Source organism: Myxozyma melibiosi, assembly GCF_037950935.1.
Source record: "Myxozyma melibiosi strain Phaff 52-87 chromosome Unknown BZA70scaffold_1, whole genome shotgun sequence".
In the NCBI taxonomy this organism is placed as follows: Eukaryota; Fungi; Ascomycota; class Lipomycetes; order Lipomycetales; family Lipomycetaceae; genus Myxozyma; species Myxozyma melibiosi.
In genome coordinates this window covers 814,816-834,144 of record NW_027042915.1, presented here as the reverse complement: position 1 = coordinate 834,144, position 19,329 = coordinate 814,816, and the positions used below count along the sequence as shown (strand labels likewise).

The 19,329-nt window shown below is 54.5% G+C and overlaps 6 protein-coding genes across 6 annotated transcripts; 3 read left to right on the top strand and 3 right to left on the bottom strand.

The window, feature by feature from the left end:
- Positions 1–85: 85 nt before the first annotated feature.
- BZA70DRAFT_9906 (uncharacterized protein) lies at positions 86–2,843 on the bottom strand. The gene has a single exon (XM_064915595.1). The coding sequence runs from the start codon at positions 2,571–2,573 to the stop codon at positions 300–302; it is 2,274 nt and encodes a 757-aa protein (XP_064770356.1). The 5' UTR covers positions 2,574–2,843; the 3' UTR covers positions 86–299.
- Positions 2,844–4,708: 1,865 nt separating this feature from the next.
- On the bottom strand, positions 4,709–5,896 carry BZA70DRAFT_286685 (uncharacterized protein; the record flags this gene model as incomplete). The annotated part of the gene is made up of 3 exons (XM_064913888.1): positions 4,709–5,187; positions 5,258–5,494; positions 5,563–5,896. 3 exons carry the CDS (start codon positions 5,894–5,896, stop codon positions 4,709–4,711), a joined length of 1,050 nt encoding a protein of 349 aa, XP_064770355.1.
- Positions 5,897–9,450: 3,554 nt separating this feature from the next.
- BZA70DRAFT_9126 (tryptophan synthase beta subunit-like PLP-dependent enzyme) lies at positions 9,451–11,045 on the bottom strand. The gene has a single exon (XM_064915532.1). It carries the CDS (start codon positions 10,705–10,707, stop codon positions 9,493–9,495), a length of 1,215 nt encoding a protein of 404 aa, XP_064770354.1. The 5' UTR covers positions 10,708–11,045; the 3' UTR covers positions 9,451–9,492.
- A 782-nt stretch (positions 11,046–11,827) lies between these two features.
- BZA70DRAFT_270986 (high mobility group box domain-containing protein) lies at positions 11,828–13,051 on the top strand. Its single transcript, XM_064911405.1, has one exon. It carries the CDS (start codon positions 12,118–12,120, stop codon positions 12,616–12,618), a length of 501 nt encoding a protein of 166 aa, XP_064770353.1. The 5' UTR covers positions 11,828–12,117; the 3' UTR covers positions 12,619–13,051.
- A 2,884-nt stretch (positions 13,052–15,935) lies between these two features.
- BZA70DRAFT_9863 (pseudouridine synthase) lies at positions 15,936–17,183 on the top strand. The gene is made up of 4 exons (XM_064915591.1): positions 15,936–16,280; positions 16,336–16,401; positions 16,464–16,871; positions 16,949–17,183. The coding sequence occupies exons 1-4, from the start codon at positions 16,032–16,034 to the stop codon at positions 17,078–17,080; spliced, it is 855 nt and encodes a 284-aa protein (XP_064770352.1). The 5' UTR covers positions 15,936–16,031; the 3' UTR covers positions 17,081–17,183.
- Positions 17,184–17,413: 230 nt separating this feature from the next.
- On the top strand, positions 17,414–19,256 carry BZA70DRAFT_270981 (uncharacterized protein). Its single transcript, XM_064911404.1, has one exon. The coding sequence runs from the start codon at positions 17,715–17,717 to the stop codon at positions 18,843–18,845; it is 1,131 nt and encodes a 376-aa protein (XP_064770351.1). The 5' UTR covers positions 17,414–17,714; the 3' UTR covers positions 18,846–19,256.
- Positions 19,257–19,329: the final 73 nt, after the last annotated feature.

The following is a 19,329-nucleotide window of genomic DNA, read 5'->3' as shown; positions in this document are numbered from 1 at the left end:
TCCTCATCTAACTTAGTTCACCGGCCTTCTACGCTCTTTCTTCTTTCGACTTATCTCTTCGTCCCGTGTTATCGCATGCAATCAGTAGCTTTAGATTCACCGAAATATAAAACAGCAAAATAATCAAGACAAATCGTACACTTTGTGAACAAAGTAATTAATAAACCCATACATAGTACACCTGTTTGAGAACCAAAAATAGAAAATGAATAGAAATAAACACCATGCTGCAATCAATGGTCACGGTCACAATAAACACTTTCTCCTTTCTTACAACTCTTCCAAAACTAATAAACCTTTCATACTGCAATTATCCCCCGAACCCAGTCCCACATCCGCCCGGCGACGTTCTTCGACTTTCCATTACTCAAATTCTTCATCGTCCCCGCCCGCAGCGTGCTGCTCGTCGTAGTCGTAACCGACGCGTGCTTCGCGTGCCGCCGTGTCCCCACGATCGGCTCCGTGTTTGCAACCGGCAGATCTCCATGGCTTCGCCATCCTTGCTGGCTGCCGCCAATCGACTTGGTCTGTCGCTGTAGTTGCTGTTGCTGCTGCTGCCAGTACATCGCCGCGTCCTGCTTGCTCGGCCGCCGGCGGTGCAGTTTGTTGCTCTTCGAGGGCGACGTAGCTGCTGCTGCTGTGTTGCTGCTGTTGTTGCGCACCTCTTCGCGGCTTCCGGCTGACAGGTTCACCGTACTATTGTTGTGCAGAAGATTGCCGACCGACTGGCTCTTCATCATCGCGTTCTTCAACCCGACAACTAGACTTTTCCGCCGATCGTGCGACCTCTTCCGAAAATGCCATCCGCCTCGCTCACTCTCCTGTCGTTTTGTCGGCGACTCTGTAGCCGGGGCTGAGACCGACAGCATATCCTGCTCCGAAAGCGTAGACGTAGATCCTGAGTTGTGCAGCGAGTTCGCGCCGCTATCAATCACCGAATGTCGAATCTCGGGACCGGGTTCTCCAAGCACAATAGCCTCGCCAAATTCATCAACAATAAGTACATCGTCGCGGGTATCAACCGTCGTCTCATTTCCCTCGACCGACTCGAGCTTTGCTCCTAATCTTTGACTGTCATATGTCTTGCTGCTGTTGTAGCTCGCGCTGCTGCTGTTGTAGTTTTGACTGGCAGCATTAAACGAACTCACAAAGTCTTCCCAAACACTTCGACGCTCGACCTTCGTCTCAACGGACTGACTCTCTGCAGTGCTGCTGCTGTTCTCCTGAGCTTCATCAGACGAGCTGTTATTGTCCTCAGAGTCAATCGCAGACTCGTCCCGCTCTTCCGCAATCTCAGCAACCGCAGACATCTTCCGCTTCATGCCTCGTCCGACTGCACTCATACCGCTACTGCTGCTGCTGCTGCGTCGAGGTCCGTCGAGCGCAAGACTCATCGACTGCGAAAACGTTCGGAAATCAACCGACTTTGTGCCGTTGATCATTCCCGGCGCAGACTCCGTCCTTCGGTGGAACGAAGAAGTCGTCCAGGTGCCTGACAGCAGCGATGGCGTGCCTGCCGGCCCCAGCGCCGCGTCGAGGTCAATCACCGGCTCAGGCGTGCCCGACCGCGTAAAGTAATGCGTCGCTCGCGGGGCGTGTGACACATGAGGAGGGGTAGCCGGCCGCGGCACCGGTAGATCCTCATCTTCATCCTCCTCGTCTTCGTCTTCCTCCCCTTCGTCTTCTTCCTCCGTCGGCGGCGGCGACAGACTCAGTCCGTCTGTCTTCCGCCGGAATCGGATGAACGACCACGACTTTCCTTTCTTGTACGTCGTCGTCGCCGCCGGCGCAGAAGCCGTGCTCGTGGTCGAGACTACTGAAGCACGTTTGCTAGGCGAAACCGGGAGTGGAGATACACGAGTAATCTCGGCATCGGCGGAAGGCTTCGCCGCGAGCAACTCGGGTGACTCGTTCGCTGAAGGCTGCTGCTGCGAGGGTGTGATGGTGGCAGTGGTGGATGTCGAAGTTGTGCAAGAATGCGAGGGAATAAACTCGATGGCGGGCGAAAACATGACTTTCGCCCGCGAGGGGGGTGTTGTCGACGCCGACGAGACCGACGCGAGCGAAGTCGACGATGAGCCGAGCGAGAGCGAAGGCGACCGGCATGGCGATTCGGCACGCGACGGCGTGGGCGACGGGGGAAGAGGCGTGGCTGAGGCGTCGACCTGCTGCTTCTGTTGCTCGAGACGGAGGTCGGCGAGGAAGTCGTGCGAGATGGCCGCCGAGCGCCGGTGGGCGTGCTTGCGCGCAGGACTACGGGGCTTGGACGCCTGCATGGAGGAGGAGGAGGAAGGTGGGAGCGACAGGCGATTCTGCTCGAGGTGCTGGGGGTTGGGGTGTTGCAGAGCCGGTCGCTGCGTCGGAGGAGGAAAGACGGTAGTCGGGGCGGAGGCGGATAGAGAGGCGACGGAGGTGTGCCGGGCGTGGCCGGTGCTGGTGTTAGTGGTGGTGGTGGTGGAGGGAGGGAACGCGCGCGGAAGGGCAGGCGACGACTCTTTCGGCGAGAGCGAGTGGTGCAGGGGGAAGACAAATGCCGGGGTCGTCATGGTGATGGAGGTGACGGTGGTGGACATGATAAGAGGGACGGGCAGAGGAGTAGGTGCTGCAGAGATCAGGAAGGCGGGCGGGTTAGAGAAGGACGGACGGGGACGGACGATGGCAGAGAGAACAAGCACACACCTAACGCGCGCGCGCCAGACCAGGTAAGGCGGGAGCGGCTTTCGCAGGGCGATTAGAAGAGAGACATGCGGGAACACCGAGGGATGCGCGGTGGTTTGCAGAGGAGGAGGAGGAGAAGGAGCGGTGAGGAAGAGACGGAGAAGGAAGGGGTTCAGAGAAGAAGCCGGCACCAGGAAGCAGAAGGAGGAAAAGCGAACGGCGGTGATGTCTCCAAAGGGGGTTGTCTGACCCGCGTAGGTCGTGTGCCTGCTGGTACTCTCAGCTGGACCCGTGCCGCTAGCGTTTGCTCGCACCCCTGACCCGGCCCGATTGCCGTATTCGTCCAGCTGAGTTGGCGATGGTTCAGAAGAAGATGATATTTCTGGTTTATGTTGTTCTTGTTCTTCTTATTCTTCTATTCTTCTACTTCTTCTCTTCTTCCTTTTCTCTTCTTAACTGCTCTCATCTCTCTCACCTCTTCCCGTCTCAATCTCAGCCTACGTCATTGCAAACGGCTTTCAAACCTTATCCTCAAACTCAAACCCACTCCTGATCAGGGGCGCGCTCAACCTTGTCCTTGTCTGCCTCCTCGGCCTTCTTTCATCTCCCCTTCTTCGGACACCCCGCGACAGGCCCTCGTTATCTCATGCGCCGGAAGGCTTGTGCGGAACGTGATCCTCCCTCAGACGCGTGCCCGTGCGGTGTCTGCTGCGTGCTGTGGATTTCGTTTGCCATTCGTCCTTGTCGCGCTGCTTCTGCTGCTCTGCTGCTGCTGCGCTGCGCTGCTCCTGCTGCTGCCGCCGTTGCTGCGCTGGGGTCTGGCGATGCACGGCTCACCGCCTGCAGGGTACTCATACATCGACTGACGTAGAGCATATGCTAGATCGTAGTCGCAGACCAACGCGTGCTGCTCGCGTCCGGAGCCTCGCGTCCTCGCGACCCCACACAAACATCTACGCGTCGAGCAACTGATATATGCTATAATCCATGATATCTCGATATCCACCCGGCAATGCCATCAATTATTCAGTCTCACCTCTCTCTTTACTGATTTCTCTCTAATCTGGGCTTCTTGCTCTAGAATTCCTGCTGCTTCACTTCGGGGTATGTAGATGTAGTCTGCCATGCACGTTATCTCATTGCTGTATCGGCCTCGTTCAGAACCCTCCCGCTCTGTTTGTTGACAGGCAAGCAATCACCTCCGCCGCTCTCTCGACCCTCGACTTGTCGTCCGAGGAATTTGTGCTGCCGTGTTTGTCTGCTCGAGCGGGAAACGGAAAGAGCTGGCTGGGGTGGTTGTGGTAATTCTACCTTCCTGGTTACTCTACTCGTCCTTCCTCGCCCAGATACCGCTGCTCGCAGTCACGTTCTGTAGCAGAGCGATAGCAGACTCAAACGTCTCAGATTATCTCCAGGTTATCAGACACTGACGGAAGTAGAAAACAACAACTACCTGCTGTTCATATCCGAGACCAGAAAAAACTCCTCGCTTCCTCAAGTTGTGCATGCTTCCCCCCAAAGTACCACCTGCCGCCCGCCGATCCAGGTCAGCTCGTAGTTTAGCTCGAAAGCTGTCCCCACCAAGACGTACCAGCACCGTGGACAGGGCTGCGAATACGCAGAGAACAAAACCGTTATTTTATTATCGATTTGTGTTTTCGGCTCCTCGCTCGTCTCGATCGAGCCAGTCCAATCAAAGCTAATTCGGTTTACTTCCCCCAGCTCCACCATGGTGGTTCACGGTGGGCTGCCCGACAACTGCAGACAAATGCAGAGATAGACGGATGTGTCGGGCATGTCGCCTAATGGGTAATGAAGGCATGAACAGTATCACATCGCCCATTGTCTGATTTGTTTTCTTGCTTCTGGTTATGGACCGTTATTCTGTTCCTTTCACATTTTGACCTCCACAACCAGCGCAATCGTCCATCTACGTAGTTCTCATGGAATTCTGGCTCATAAAACCTGCTCATTAAACTTGCACGGGTCCACGCATTCTTTCCCAAGTACCTTTGTAAACCAGCTCAGAGTATAATTTGATAATTACTGGTTACCGCCCCTCCGACTCTGCAGCTGCCTGAGCCTGCCTGCTTTCCGCTATCCGCCTCCGAATATCGGTACTGCTCAACTTTCCCGCCCACGCATTCTCCTGATCTCCATTCACGACGCCAATCTCCCACACCTTGAGCGGATGCATGCCCCGCCTCCGTCTCTCCTTATTGACCGCGACCCCGCCCGAGCGCGTCTCGGCGCTCACCACGAGCGCGTCAATCGCCTCGATATTCACCGCGTCGCCGTAGATGTCGTTGATCTCGTGCGTGGTCGATTTGATGCCGGGGTAGACGTATGCCAGGAACTCAAGCACGTGCGCGCACCGGTCCTCGAGCGATTCCATTTCTTCCTTGTATTTTTTGTTTTTCAGCAGCGCCGGGCCCGTCACGCCTACTATCAGTTTTTCCGACGCAAGAAAGCCCGCCATTGTTAGTAGAATCCGGTGTCCGTCGTGGAGATGGTCGAAAGTTCCCCCGACTGTAGTAAGAAGAATTAGCATGTTCAACTATAGAAAGTCAGCAGTAAGAACTACATCAGATCAACGTACGCGCAACGACAGCATATGATCCGTCCCGCCCTTCATCCTCTGCGTCCTCTTCTTCTTCGTCTTCCTCTTCACTCCGCACCATGCCTGCTTCGCCAATACGCGGTTGTTCCCCATCGCCTTCGGATCCGGGTTGAGTATCTAAAGACTCGTCCTGCATCGGAAGCACGAGAACTTGAAGCGCAGGAGGGTACGGCGATGATTGCCGCTCGGCAATGAATATCGGTAGCAGTTCCGAGTCTAGACTCACATATCGAGGCAATTAGTTCAAACTCATGTGCAGTATACTAACAAACGCAACGACGCACCGGCTTTTCCCAGAGTAACGACCTCCCAACTCCGATTCCTCTCGCTACCGATATCAAACCCACCCACGCCCTGCAACAGAACACGGACCTCGACGCCCTCGCGGCCCTCCGCCTTCGCAAGCTCGGTAGCAAGCAGATACAGCTGCGTGACAACGTAGTGCGCGTCGCGGAAGCGCTCGGGCGGGCGCGCGACGAAGATGTCGAGGCGGCCGGTGGGCCAGGTCGCGTGCAGCGAGCGCGCGAGGACGGTGCGGTAGGTGTCTGCGACGGGGATGTAGATGTCTGGGTTTGTGATTACCAGGGTCGACATGAAAAGCGCCATTTCGTCGGACATCTGGTGTAAGTGCGCCCGCTTGCTGGTCTGCTCGATCTGCTCGAGGCAGCGGGTGTGGAGGTTGGTGGGGTTGCAGATCGGTCGACGCTACGGTTCAGTTTGTGAGGAACTGGACTCGCTTGGACGAGTGAGCCCCACGGCTGGTTATGTAATCGCAGAGTGTGGAGTAGAAGCAACTGCGGCCATGAGCATTGGTTGATTGTCTTAATGAAGTATTTTCAAGTTTATTAAGAGGTAGAATGGAGTTGGTAGCAGGAATATATTGCGGTCTCTGGGTCAACGTTCGGGGCAAGCGAAGAAGGTACCTGCGGCAGCAGAGACGAGAGCGGAGGAGGCTGGGTGTGGAGGAGAGCAAAGCAAGCGAGGCAAGGGGCCAGGAAGAGCGAGGACAAGCGACCGCGTGTCTTATTCCTGGCTGGGCTTATGACTGCTACACTAAAGCACTTTGCATCTGATACAGAGACCACCCCCGTCGAAACAGGTAATTGGCGCAGGTACGGAGCCGGCAGCGAGGGATGAGACGAACGAGAGAGAGGCAGACGCTAGCAGAGCAGCCCAGCCCCTTGCTTTGTTTGATTGCTGGCAGACCTCGTCGTAGACCCCTTTTAATCTCTGCTCGGTGGCGGTCGGGTTTGCTTTGCTGTTTATGACAGAGTCTATCTCGTAGATCTGAAGTGAGTCGTCTTGTTCGTGTTGGTCGTTGGTCGTCAAAGGGGAAGGTATACACCGCTTCCTGATCTGCGTACAGCGAGCACTAAACAGTGAACAGTGAACAGTGAACAGTACGCAATCCAGTCGATCTCCTCACTGAAAGACCGTCACCGCGATAAGCTAATCTGCTACCAGTTCTGCAGGGGTTCCATAAATATCCACTCAATATCTCCAAGATCCCAAAGCGAACAGCAAATCAGAAACCACCAGAACTCAATTAAATCAAACGACCCGACCTCAACGTACTTGTTTTTTGCTAAATACTCAAACGAGATCACTCAGGATATTATTTATATTTATCAAATATTGCTCACTATAGCGAGGTCATAAAGCGAGCGCTGCTTTGCTGTCATTTCCATCTTCAAAAATAGGTTGATAGCACAGCACCTCGTCTCCAACAGCAGTTGATATCACTTTTCATTTCACCCCATAGACTCCCCCCTTGCCTGCCTGCCCTACCTACTCTCCCCTCCTCCGCTAGCGACGCGTCGTCCACGGCTGCGCGCACGGCAGGTCCATCTATAAAAACGCAAAACCCGTGGCGGCGGCGCATCAGACCCACCGCTGGCGGCCTGGCCAACTGGCTGACCTGGCTGCCTGTTTAGCAGGTGCCCGAGCCAAAGCCAATTTTAGGTGCACCCATCAACTCGTCTTTGCTCTCCCAGCAAGGCAATTGATAGTCAGGAGTAGTAAAAGGGCCTATTTGGACTCTTTGCACCCATCTTTATAGCCATCTCTAAAGTAGTAAGCAGTCAGAACTCTGTATACCTCGACTTGCCCCAGCTGAGAGCTGCCGTGAGGTCCGCCAGTGAGCTTACACAGTATTGCTACAAAACCCTCGTCTATGTCACAGCTGAACGTAGTCCAGTCGCGTCGCGTTCGCGTAGAGAGCAACGACTCTAGAACTACATCACCGCCTCTGAACATATACAAAAAGTCCATCGGTTGCTTTTTTGATCGTACCAGGGGCGGGATACAGTGGAGTTTTTGTTTTTTGATTTTCTATCTCACAAAGATCAGGAAATACAAAAAACGACGCGTCTTGAATGACGTGAAAGAAAAACAAGCAAAAGCCTCAGCAGCGCGCTGGATTCAACTCACAGAAACAAAAGGCGATAATCTAGACTGCTTGCTGAACACGAAAAACAACGACGACGGAACTGATGCATGAGCATTATCATCATCCGAAGAAGAAGCGCCGGCGGAGTCTGGACGGAGACGATCTTGCGAGTGACGGCAGCGTCGACGATAGTCTAGCAGAGCGACGAGGGAAGAAGTCGGATGTTAAATCTGCGTCGCCTATACATTTTGATAATGGGCGTATGTATGAAGAAGGCTACGATTCCAGCGAGGGCGAAGATAGTCCAGAACCCGACGAACGAGAAGATACCCACACAAAAATCCCCCCGCTGAAATCAAAACACCCGCGCTCCTCAGCACCAGCAGTATCCACGACCGAACCCGTCGGAATCGCGGACTTTGATCTCGAAAAAGCGCGCAAGGAGGCATCGAATAAGCTGAAGTACGCATGGGAAGACATTTTTCGCAAGTACGGCCGCGATCTGACGCACGAGACCGACGTGGTTGACGTGCTCACGGGCGAGATTGTGGAGGATCGAGGGCATTTGAGGGGGATTGAGTGGGGGGTTGGGCATGGGTATTTTCGAGGGAAGATGGATGAGGAGGAGGAGGAGGGAGAGGAAGAGGAGGAGGAAGTGGACGATGGATTTGGAGATATGATTGATGATGGTGAAGATGATGATGAGAGCCTCGACGAGGAGAGATATACAGGAGATTCATCAGCTGACGAGATCGACATGCTGAGTTCATCCCCTGTTCACAAGGGTTCTCGCAAATCCTCGACAGCTCCGGAGTCGGCGCGAGCGCGCGAGATGAAGCTGAAGATGCGGAAACTGGATTTGCTCGTGCAGGCGTGGTCGACGCTGCATTCTGGGTCTGCTAGTGCCACTGGTTCTGGAGGAAAGGCTTCAGATGGCAGGAGGGGCGAGGATCCTATCGATCTGTTGAGCAGTAGCAATGACGATGGTCTTGAGGGTGATGATGGAGAGGAAGAGGAAGACGATGAAGAGGAAGATGACGAGGACGATAACGATGAAGATGACGAGTACGAACTCGAAAAAGCTCGTCATCTCGATCTATTGGTGCAGTCCTGGTCCGCAACTGCACCCGCCCCTCACCAACTCAGCAACAGCGAACCACTAAAGCATGAGCCCGCGAGCGACAAAGCGCAAGAGACAGAAGACATGTGGGCGATCCCGAACGAGATGAATCCAGAGTACGATCCGATCTGGCACGATCATCATCCAGAGCTGTCGTCCTCGCCTTCATTTTCCCGGCCGTCGTCTCCGGACTCGACGACAGATTCAAAGACAGAGTCAAAGACTAAAACAGAGACGCAGCGATCCACCCCGTCACCTCCAGACTTGCCTCGATCCGAAAGCAAAGCTGCAAAAAAGCTACCCCCTCCATCGTCACACAAGGCTACCCCACGCACCCCACAAGCACAGTCCCCATCCCACCCGCGTACCCACCACTCCTCGCGCAAGAAACCAGCCGCCGTCCACGCAAAAGACCGCCACAGTCTGATCGAGATTCCCGACAGCGAGAGCGAGTCGAATTTTGTGTCGCAGAGCATGAGTGAGCAGAGCACGCAGCCTGATCTGTCAAGTCAACCGCCGCGGCGCGCGTCTTTTGCGGTGGCGGATGGGAATGCGGGTGAGAAGGTGTGTGGGACGGCGGGGTATCGTTGTAATCGCAGCTTTTGCTTTGAATGTATATAAGTGTTTGTAGATAGATGGGTTTGTTGACTAGGCATTTGTTACGGCGTTAATTTTCTTTCTTCTCTATTGTGAATTGTTGTAATATTATGATCTCGACATGTTCAAGATCTCATCTAGCTCGAGTTCATGATCTCTCGAAACCTCGCCTGCCGCTTTCCAGAACTTTGACAGATGCCGCGATCCAGAATCGCAGATGACGGTAACGATCGTATGACCCGGGCCGATCTTCTTTGCGTACCTCGCGGCCGCGACACAGTTCACTGCCGTCGAGCTTCCGACAAACAGACCGTCGTGCTCGACAAGATAGCGCGCCATAGCCAGTGCTTCTTCGTCCGTGACGCGGACGGCGTCGTCGACGAGCGGTCTGCCGATCTCAAAGTTGCGCGTCACGCGATTGATCCCGATGCCCTCGACGAGGGTGTCGACCTGATGCCGCCGCCGCGTGCCCTCGCGCTCCTTGACGTCGAACATGACGCCGTACTTGACTTTGTTGAACAGTCCGCTTCCGGGCGGATCGGCCAGCACGACGGTCAGTCCCGGCACGCGGGGTTTTAGGAACCGAGAGACGCCGGAGATGGTGCCGCCGGTGCCTGCGCCGGTGATGAAGACGTCGAGCTTGCCTCCGCCGGTCTGGCTGTAGATCTCGGGACCGGTGTGCTCGTAGTGCGCGCGCCAGTTTGCTTCATTTTCGAACTGATCGGCGAAAAGACCGCGGCCGCCGCCGGGCAGTGCGTTACGCTCTGCGGCCCGCGTGCGCGCCATGTTGACGTACTGTCGCTTGTCGACGATGCCTGCGGGCGGGACTTTTTCGACCGTGGCGCCCAATCGCTCGAGCAAATCGATTTTCTCGGTCGACGTGTCAGACGGCAGGCAGATATGCGCGGTGTACCCTTTCGCCCTGCAAATCATCGCGAGCGAGATGCCGGTCGAGCCGGAGGTGCCTTCGTAGACGACGTCTCCGGAGTGCGGACGAATGAGACCCTCTTGCTCCGCGCGCTCGACGATTGCGAGCGCGACGCGGTCTTTGGCGCTGCCGCCGGGGTTTTGCAGTTCAGCTTTGGCGAGGATGGTGCATCCTGTTGCGGCGGAGAGGGATTTGATTTTGACGAGGGGGGTGTTGCCTATAAGACCCTCGACGCCGATCTTGATGTCTGGGATGGAAGAGGAGGAGGGTGGTTGATCATGAGGATGTGATATTAGAGGGAGGAGGAAGTGGGATGATGCGGTGGTTGCGAGGAAGCCGAGGGCGAGTCCGAAGAGTAGAGAAGAGGAGGGTGAGAGGTCGTGCAGGTGTGTCATCTAGAAGAGAGGTTCATTTGGATATGAGGTGGACGAAGGTTGATGGATTTGAGATTTTTTTCATTTTTGTTCATTGTTTGATAATGATGAGCCGCAGGGGAAGATGGCGATGAGAGTAACTAGTGATTATTAATTAGTTCTAGTGAGGGTGAAGACTAGTATGAACAGCAACAAGAAGACGGAGGTTATGTATGATAAATTAATAAGAAATATTAATAAATATTTTATGATCCAGTTGAAGTAAATAGTCGATGTAATAGTTGATGTAAACATATGGATGAGGGGACAGCAAGTGAGAATATTCACATAAATCAGCAGCAATAGTCATCGCAGACTCAATGCGCGCTACCGATGACGACATCGCAGACCAACAATCACAAACAGAAGGCGGTGAACGACAGCTGGTTCCTTCCGCAGCGGAAAGGAATAGAACGGGAGGGATTTACCTGGAGCAGCAAAGAAGACACCGAGGCAGTGCCGAGAAGAACGCGCACAGTTGTTCCATGCGATTATCAGCTCTTCAGTATATTGCCGATGCACTGACCAATTACGTCGCTATCTGATTCTAATATTCTGCTCAATGCCACGAATACCCGACACATATCAACATACAACAAATGCAATACGTTCATCGATTCAGACAATACCAACATCCACAACCACTTAGATAATCAACTTAGGGCTTACAGTTTAACCTTTTGACGGCTAAAGCGGCAGCGCTTCGGGTTAGGGCTAAACCTAAAGCGACGCAGCTGTGACTAGCGACGGCGCACGCGGGGCCACGCCCAGACCTGAACAGCGCGAAGTCGGGGTTGACGAGGGGGGGGGTGTAATAGAGATGGTTGTAGTAGAGAATAGCAGACAGAATACTCTGCTCAGTTCTGTCAGAATACGCAACAAAAAAAGCGCGGTTGAGCGGCAGCCTCCCAGCAGCCTCCAAGCCAAAGTGCGCCCAGCTCCCGGCACGCTCGGCACTGCAGACAGCCGTCGCCCGGATCACGTCCCGGAAATCACAGTCAACACGTGCTCGGAGTTTTAGTTTGCGACACTCGGCGGTCGGCGCTTCGTTCCCCGGCGGGCTGCATAACACATAATACGCCATTGTGCGACTGTGCGGAAGCGGCCGACGGCCGTCTTTGCCGGGCTTTGGCTCAGATTCTGTTTACTCATCCGCGACTTCCTCTTCCTCGCTTTCTCTCTTCCTCTCTTCCTCTCTGGTCTGGCTCTAGTTGCTGCTTCTCTTCGCTCCTCCTCCTCTCCTCCTCCCCTCACCTCTCCTCTCACCTCCTCGCCCTCCTCTCATCTCATCTGCATCCCCCCCACATGGCCCTCACTGCCACCCAGCAGCATCTGCCACCGGTACCTCTTCCACATCTACCGCCCACTGCCTCCTTCCTCTAACTCCTCCAGATGCAACTCCTCCCCGACAATTCCCCCTCTGCCGCGTCTTCCGACGACGACCATCTTCCCCACGCCGTCCACGCCCTCACCTCCGCATTCAACCCCGTCATCTCCGGCTCCCCGCCGCCTTCGATCTCCTCCTCCTCCTCGCCCTTCACTTCCTCCTCCGCTTCCGCGACTTCCACCTCCTCCGCCTCCTCCTCCTCCACCTCCTCCGCCGCCGCATCAACCTCCTCCGCCGCCGCATCAACCTCTCCCTCCTCCCACCAGCATCCGCAGCAGTCCGCCATCTGTCTCTGCCCCCAGGTCGCCCGCGTGCCCAGGCCTCGTAACGCGTTCATCCTCTACCGTCAGCACCACCATGCCTCCGTCGTAGCCGACCACCCCGGCAAGACCAACCCCGAGATCTCCAAAATCATCGGCGAGCAATGGCGTCATCTCTCCCCCGACGAAAAAGCTGTCTGGCAACGTCTCGGTGATGTATGTTCCGCTGAATTTTTTCCCCCCTGAGCTCGTCCTGCCACACCCTCGTCCTGATCTCCACCTACCTCTCTTTCTAACACCTCTCTTTTACTCATCTCTACAGGAGGAGAAGAAATCTCATCTAGAACGCTTCCCAGATTACAGATACCAGCCTCGGCGCAATGCCAAACGCGGCAACGAGGGATCATCCGGTCAGCAAGCCGGCGCGGGATCCTCAACCACCGCTCCCGGCGGCGTCAGCATCTGCCCGAAATGCCACGGCCTGACCTCTGTCTCTCGCAACTCCATCATTCCCAAGCGCGAAAACACTCCTTCGTCTTCATCACTCCATCCTCCTCCTCCGATCCACATTCAGCAACAGCAACAGCAACAGCAACAGCAGCAGCAACAACAACAGCAGCAGCAACAGCAGCAGCAGCAGCAGGGGATGGCACAGTACTCCCCACCAACTGAGCCTTCAAATCACCTCCCGCCGATGCGCACAACTTCTCCTACCTCTCTGTCCTCGTCAGCATCGTCGTCAGCAAACTACATCCACTTACCCCCACCCACTTCGTCCAATCCCGAGGCGAGACATCTCCCTCCCATCCTCCCCCTTCCTCGCAGCGATGTTCTCGCTGCCTCACACACTCCTTCAGATGCGCGACAAGGCGTCGAGGCTTTGCTTTCGCTCACGCGCAAGGCATCCACCTCTCCCGAGCCGCTGAACAGTGTCATCGGAAGCGGCGGAAGCTGCAACACCAGCAACAACAACAGTAACAACAACAACAGCAGCAACAGCAACATCAACTCCAGCATGGGCGGCCACGTGCACCCGCGCAGCAGCTACACGATATCCAACATCATCAACGGCACGAGAACAAGCGACGAATTCGACGAGAACGAAGAGGCATTTCTGTACAAGCGCCGGTGCCGGACCTCGGATGCCGATCTGCATCCGCCTCCCCAGTCGCTCTTGCAGCAGCCTCCGCAGACTCAAGGCCATCAAAAGCAGGGATCGCAGACGCAGATCCACCTGCCGCCGATCGCGTCGACGTTCCCGCCGTCGAATACTAACCCCGCTCCTGTTTCCGGCGGATCCGAGAACGACGATGTCGAGCTGCTGGTGAACTTCCAAGGTCACAGTAACGACTCTGGGATTGCGTTGCCGCTCGAGTCAAAGTATGACTATCTGTCGGCCGCCGCGATTCCTCTGCCGCGCCAGCACCCTCGCGGGGCGGTTATTGCGATCGAGGGCGTTTCTGCCGTGGGCGCGATGTTTGCTAGCGAGATCACGCAGCGCATCGGGTGCATTGTCTCCATCGACACATTCGAGACCGACGAGAGCGAGAGCAGCGACGGAAGCAGCGGCAAGAAGCTCTGCGACGCCGGCAACGGTAGCGGCAATGGGAACGGCAACGGCGCAAGCGGCGGCAGCGATAGTGAGAAGATCACGATCAGCGCCGAAGGACGTGCGGTTCTACGCGCGGGAGCGGTGCATCGGGCGATGACGAACGTGAAGAGGTTTGCGTTTGCGAGAAAGTCGGTGCTGTTGAACCGATATCTTGTTGCGAACGTGGACGCGAGCGCGACGCAGCTATGGTACGCGCACGAGAACCACGCGAACTCTTCGTCCGCGGGCGAGAATAACGCTGGCGGCGAGCAGCCGCGGTCGCCTTCGCTTACTACGTCGTCTACGGGCTCGTCAGGCGTGAGCTCGCCTGCGACGCTGCACCACCACCATACAGGAAGCAACGTCCGCGCGGGAACGATGAAGGGCAGTAGCCTGAGCAGCAAGCGGTCTGCGGTCGAGGATTTTGCGTGGTGCGCAAGCCTCTACCGCGGCACCGTTCTTCCCGATCTGGTGATCCACGTTGACTTTGAAGCGCGCGATATGCCGCGGCCGATGGTCGTTCCTGGATCGGGACTGAGAGTCATTGTCGTGGGCGGCGTTCAGCAGATTGACATTGTCGAGGCCGAGATCCGGCGCGTGATTAACGAGTTGGCGATGTGGGAGTAGCCGCCGATGAATGAATGAATGAGTGAATGACTGGATTGGGGACGATTTTAGCAGAACGCAAGGACCGAAAGGGATTTGCTATTTTCTTTTTTTTATTTCTTTACATGCTCTTCTACATGCTTTTTCATGTGGAGAAGGTCATGGCGGAAGGGCAATCATATTTCTGTCTATTTTATATGTTTATATGGGTTTTATCATAGACTTGGGTTTTCAAAACGGCAATTTTTTAGATTTCTTTCTTTTTTTAGATTTCTCTTTTTATCTTTCTTTTATGTTTATATGAGCTATTTTGCTATTGTTTGGTCAGGTTTTTGGACTTGGTTGGGTCTCATGTTTTGTCTATAAGTAAGTACCAGATGATAAGAAGGAATGAACGCACGCATCTACAACCACGAGCACGACGTCGGGCCTACTAGAACAATACCGGACATCGGCAAACACGCGGAGGAAAAGTCGGAAGCTGCCCAATTAGGGAACGAGGAACTTTTGGACGTCATAAGGCGTTAATTGAATTCTGATGATAACGGACAAGACAGGCAGGGTCACACGCAGCGGCCCGAGCGGGTTTGAGTTTTGATCCCGACTGCTTATTTCTGGTTCCGAGGAGGTGTTGTTGCAGGGTTTGAAATAAAAGACTGTCGGTGGTTAGTGAGACGAGAGGTGATGAGTAGGTGAGTAGGTGCAGCACTGCATAGAAGTGACTGCTCGCGAGCACCGCGCTCATTGTGGAGGTGCTCGGGTAGGCAGAGACAATCAAGGCCGAGCTTCGGAAGCCCCGGCAGAGGTTTTGCTGGCCCAGTTTGCAGTCCGGTAGGGTTCTGCACCGGCGTGCAGCTGCTTGCTCAGCACAAGTGAAAATGCCGCAAGGTTCTGCCTGTCGAATGTGACTTCCGCCAAGCGCCCGAATGAAAGTCTCAGAGGCCAGTTCCTCGGCTCGGGCCGACAATGGAGCCAGAAAAGAGATAATCCCGATGGGAACGAGGCTGTGGTGAACAAAGGCCCGGCTGGGAAAGATTATGCAGTCCGCGACGCCCACCGACGTGGATCCTTTCCTCTTTCTCTTCCTTCCTTCTCTCTTTGTCTCCTGCTGTGCTAAGCCTGCCCAGTCTCTTATCCGTCCACTAACACTTTGCTTTGACCCATGCACGTCTGCGCAGTCCAGCGCTCTTCCAAAGAAGCATACAAGTCCGATAGCTTGAGCCGGCTCTAATGTTGCCCCGTTGCGGCTTAGCGCGAATCCCGCCTCGGAGCCAAAATTAACGTTTGAAGAAGCTGCTTCGCGCGTCACTCCATGTACGTCTGTCAGTGATCACAAAGACGCAATGCGCTTTTACAATAACAGCGGTTTAGAAAACTTTGACGATGAATATCCTTGCCTCGTCTTTGATATCGGGATACTCATTGCTGATACTCATCAACATCATCCTGCACAATCCCGACGATGAAAGGAGTAACTATCCTGCGTCGCACGACGCATTTCATCGTGCTCAACAAACCCGCCCTCATCTTCTCGCAACCCGCCGAAGTTCCTCTCCAGCACACAGACCGACGCCCGCTGCTCGATATTCTCAAGAAACATCATCCCGAGTTCTACCCTGAGAAACCAGTGCCCCCATATGTCTGGCCAAAGCTCGTGCATAGACTAGACTATGGCGTGTCTGGTGCGATGGTCGTCGGTCTCACTAACCATGTAGGTGTTCTGTGGGTTCTCTTGTATTGTATTTTTGCTCACTCTAATGTGACAGGCGGTTCAAAAATTTCACAGAAACTTCAAGGAAGGCGGCAATTGCGGATGGCCGCTCAGAAAATTGGTGCGTGTTTATATGTTTACATGTGTGGATTGACATCATTGCTCATAGCCTTGCTGATTTAGTACCTTGCGGTCGTCAAACCACGGCGGAACGGCATGCTGTCCGCGCTCATCGAAAACACAAAAGACCCTTCCAGCACGGTCGCCCTACCCGAAACCATCACAGAATGGGACCCCGCCAAAAAATTCGGCAGAATAGAGTCCGCAGTGGTAGACGAGGAGAACAAGCGCCGCGAGTCGGCCACCGAATTCACAATCCTCAATACCTCGCCCCGAGGCGGCCCGCCTGGCGATGAAGTCTTACTCGCGCTCAACCCGATCAGCGGACGCAAACACCAGCTCCGGATACACTGCTCACACGTGCTGGGTGCGCCGATTGTGAACGATCTCCGGTACGGGTTCGACGAGATCTCAACCCAGAGATTCAGGTCGCGCCAGATCGCGCTTCATTCGTGGAGATTTGAATACAAGGTGGGCAGTAACAAAAAGGTCAGCAGCTCGGTTCGGGCTGGGCTGGTTGAATTGGTCTAACAGCAGTATTTGTCTAGCCCGCGCTTAAATGGGAAAGGGTGTATGCGCCGATTGTGGAAGGGATCGAAGCTGGCGCTGTATGGCACAACATCGATCTTGAAAACTTCGAGGAACCTCCATTACAAACTCCACAATTGAACAGTAAATAGGGATTGAATATTGCTCTGTAGTATATGCTCCGCATTACACTCGTGATTCGCCATTGTTCAATGTTGGTTATTGATATCATTGTTATATAAGGAATTTCCAGATTTTCAGTATGTATCGGTCAGCTTCCTTTTACCTCAACGGTCATTTGTGTTTCCTATTTTGCCACAGAGGTTTGTGATATCTCATATCCTGTTCAGAGTTTGTATGGCGTTATCTTCTCTGTGGGCCAAAGTCATAAGAGGTGCGCTATTTCTTTGTACATATCCTACTCAGTCTTCACCAGGTAGAATACACAACTCTTCGCGCAATATCGCGTCCACACAAACAATGAAATTGATATTTCTATTACATAATCTACGACTAATCACACAGCCCGCATAGGGTACGGGCTCGGGCCGATGAGTGCGCCGGCCCCGACCGGCGCGTCAGCAGAGTCAGACTTCTGCTTGGCCATCGCAGGCTGCGTCGGCGCCGAACAGAAACCGAGGAAGAAACCGAGCAAGCGACCGGCGTGCTGGTCAGACATTATGCTGTATATCGAGGGAACTGCCTGCTTGTAATCGCCCAGCCGTTGGCTACTGTTTTCAACTTCTGCCTGCCCTGCACCGCGACAGACGTGTTGCTCTAGGCGCAATGACAATCAACCAGAGCACTACAGCACTAGAACCACACACCCCGATAACGCTGACAGACGAGCCCGAGCAGCGGCGAGTGAGGATCGGGATCCTTGCGCGGTCGGAACTCACCTCGCAGCTGGGGTTCGACGGGCTCGCGAGCTATCAGCCGCGGTTTATGGCACCCCGGGGCGTGTCGCAGGAGATGTGGCTCAGCTTTGTCGAGGACGTCAATCGGTGTATTGTTGATCGGTCTGTGGGGGGATGGGGGTTGGGTGAGGAGGATGAGGAGGAGACGGATGAGGACTGTATCGACACCGATGAGGATGAGGACGACGACGAGGAAGAAGACGAGGAAGATGAGGACGAGGAAGAATACAAAGACAGATATACAGAGGAAGAAGATATCCCCATCGAACAAGCCGAACGAGTTGATTCCGGAATATCTACAGAAGACCAAACACCATCCCTCTGCGGCGTCGAGCACTCGCGCGACGAAAACATGGACGACTGCATCCTCACCGACGTCGACGACGCCGACGATTCCACGCTCGAGCGTGACCGCGCGCTGCCGGACATGGACATCCCTACATTTGAAGGCAGTTTGGAAAACATATTTATACGCCACTGGACGCGGACTGTTACCACGACGCAGAGTTCGCCGCTTAAACTCGCGCAGACGTCGTCGGATGCTCTGGCGAACGTGCGGAGGCGCATACGCGCGCGCATGACAATCAAGCGCTGGAACGAAAAGATATTTCCGAGGACGTCGTCTATACGCGTGCAACTTTTATCCTTTGTCGAAGCGCGCCAGCTCACGAGCGTGTTTGCGGACCAGACCGATCAGATTGACAAGACCGGCGCGCAACGCACGCGGCTGGAAGAATGGATTGCGAGCGTGCGCGATTGCACTGTCTTTCGCACACGGTGCCAGCAGATGCGGCAGCAGCGCGAGAACGAGTCGGCGTGTGGCGAGCACTGCGTGATTGGGAATATATGGCGGGCGCTGAGCATGGTGAAGGAGGAGGATAGGGTGCCGATTCCGAGCGGGTGGAGGAGGTATGACTATGAGCGGAACTCGCACCGGCCGTATCGGTCGCAGGATGTGCTGTTGATTGAGGACGTGGGCGGTGAGGATGAATGCAGTTAGCTGCTACTTCATTGTTCTTTGTGAATTAGGGATTTGGATTTGGATTTGGATTGTTTGTTCTCTGTTATCTTGTTTGGCGCACCGGTGTCCCAATTCTTGGAGTTTTCAATCACACGGTTTGTCATTACATATCTCAGTTTCTAAGCTACGGCATACTACGGGAAATACTATTGTTGAACAACTACAGCGGTCTATTTGTAGCAGCAGATCATCCATCCTCGTAGCTGCTGTACGTCATCACATTGTATAGGAGCCGCACTCGTCTTGGCCTTTAAACCGGAGCCAAATGCACTGAATATACGTCTACGTATAAGGGTTCCATCATCCCCAGAACACTTACCCAAGATGGGCTCGAGTATGTGCCTCTTAATTAGGAATAAACAAGCTCACCGTCTCGTCCTCGCTCCTTCAGCAGCTTCCTCCACACCGCTTCTGTACACGAATTCGTTTCGGGACAATAGAAACAGAGAACAGAGCGTGCGGT

Bases quoted from the DNA above. Each gene is read 5' to 3' on its own strand.
- BZA70DRAFT_9126 (XM_064915532.1), bottom strand. From the start codon at position 10,707: ATGACACACCTGCACGACCTCTCACCCTCCTCTTCTCTACTCTTCGGA.
- BZA70DRAFT_270981 (XM_064911404.1), top strand. From the start codon at position 17,715: ATGACAATCAACCAGAGCACTACAGCACTAGAACCACACACCCCGATA.
- BZA70DRAFT_9906 (XM_064915595.1), bottom strand. From the start codon at position 2,573: ATGTCCACCACCGTCACCTCCATCACCATGACGACCCCGGCATTTGTC.
- BZA70DRAFT_270986 (XM_064911405.1), top strand. From the start codon at position 12,118: ATGCAACTCCTCCCCGACAATTCCCCCTCTGCCGCGTCTTCCGACGAC.
- BZA70DRAFT_9863 (XM_064915591.1), top strand. From the start codon at position 16,032: ATGAAAGGAGTAACTATCCTGCGTCGCACGACGCATTTCATCGTGCTC. The intron at 16,281-16,335 runs GTAGGTGTTCTG...CTAATGTGACAG, and splicing joins TCGTCGGTCTCACTAACCAT to GCGGTTCAAAAATTTCACAG. The intron at 16,872-16,948 runs GTGGGCAGTAAC...GTATTTGTCTAG, and splicing joins CGTGGAGATTTGAATACAAG to CCCGCGCTTAAATGGGAAAG.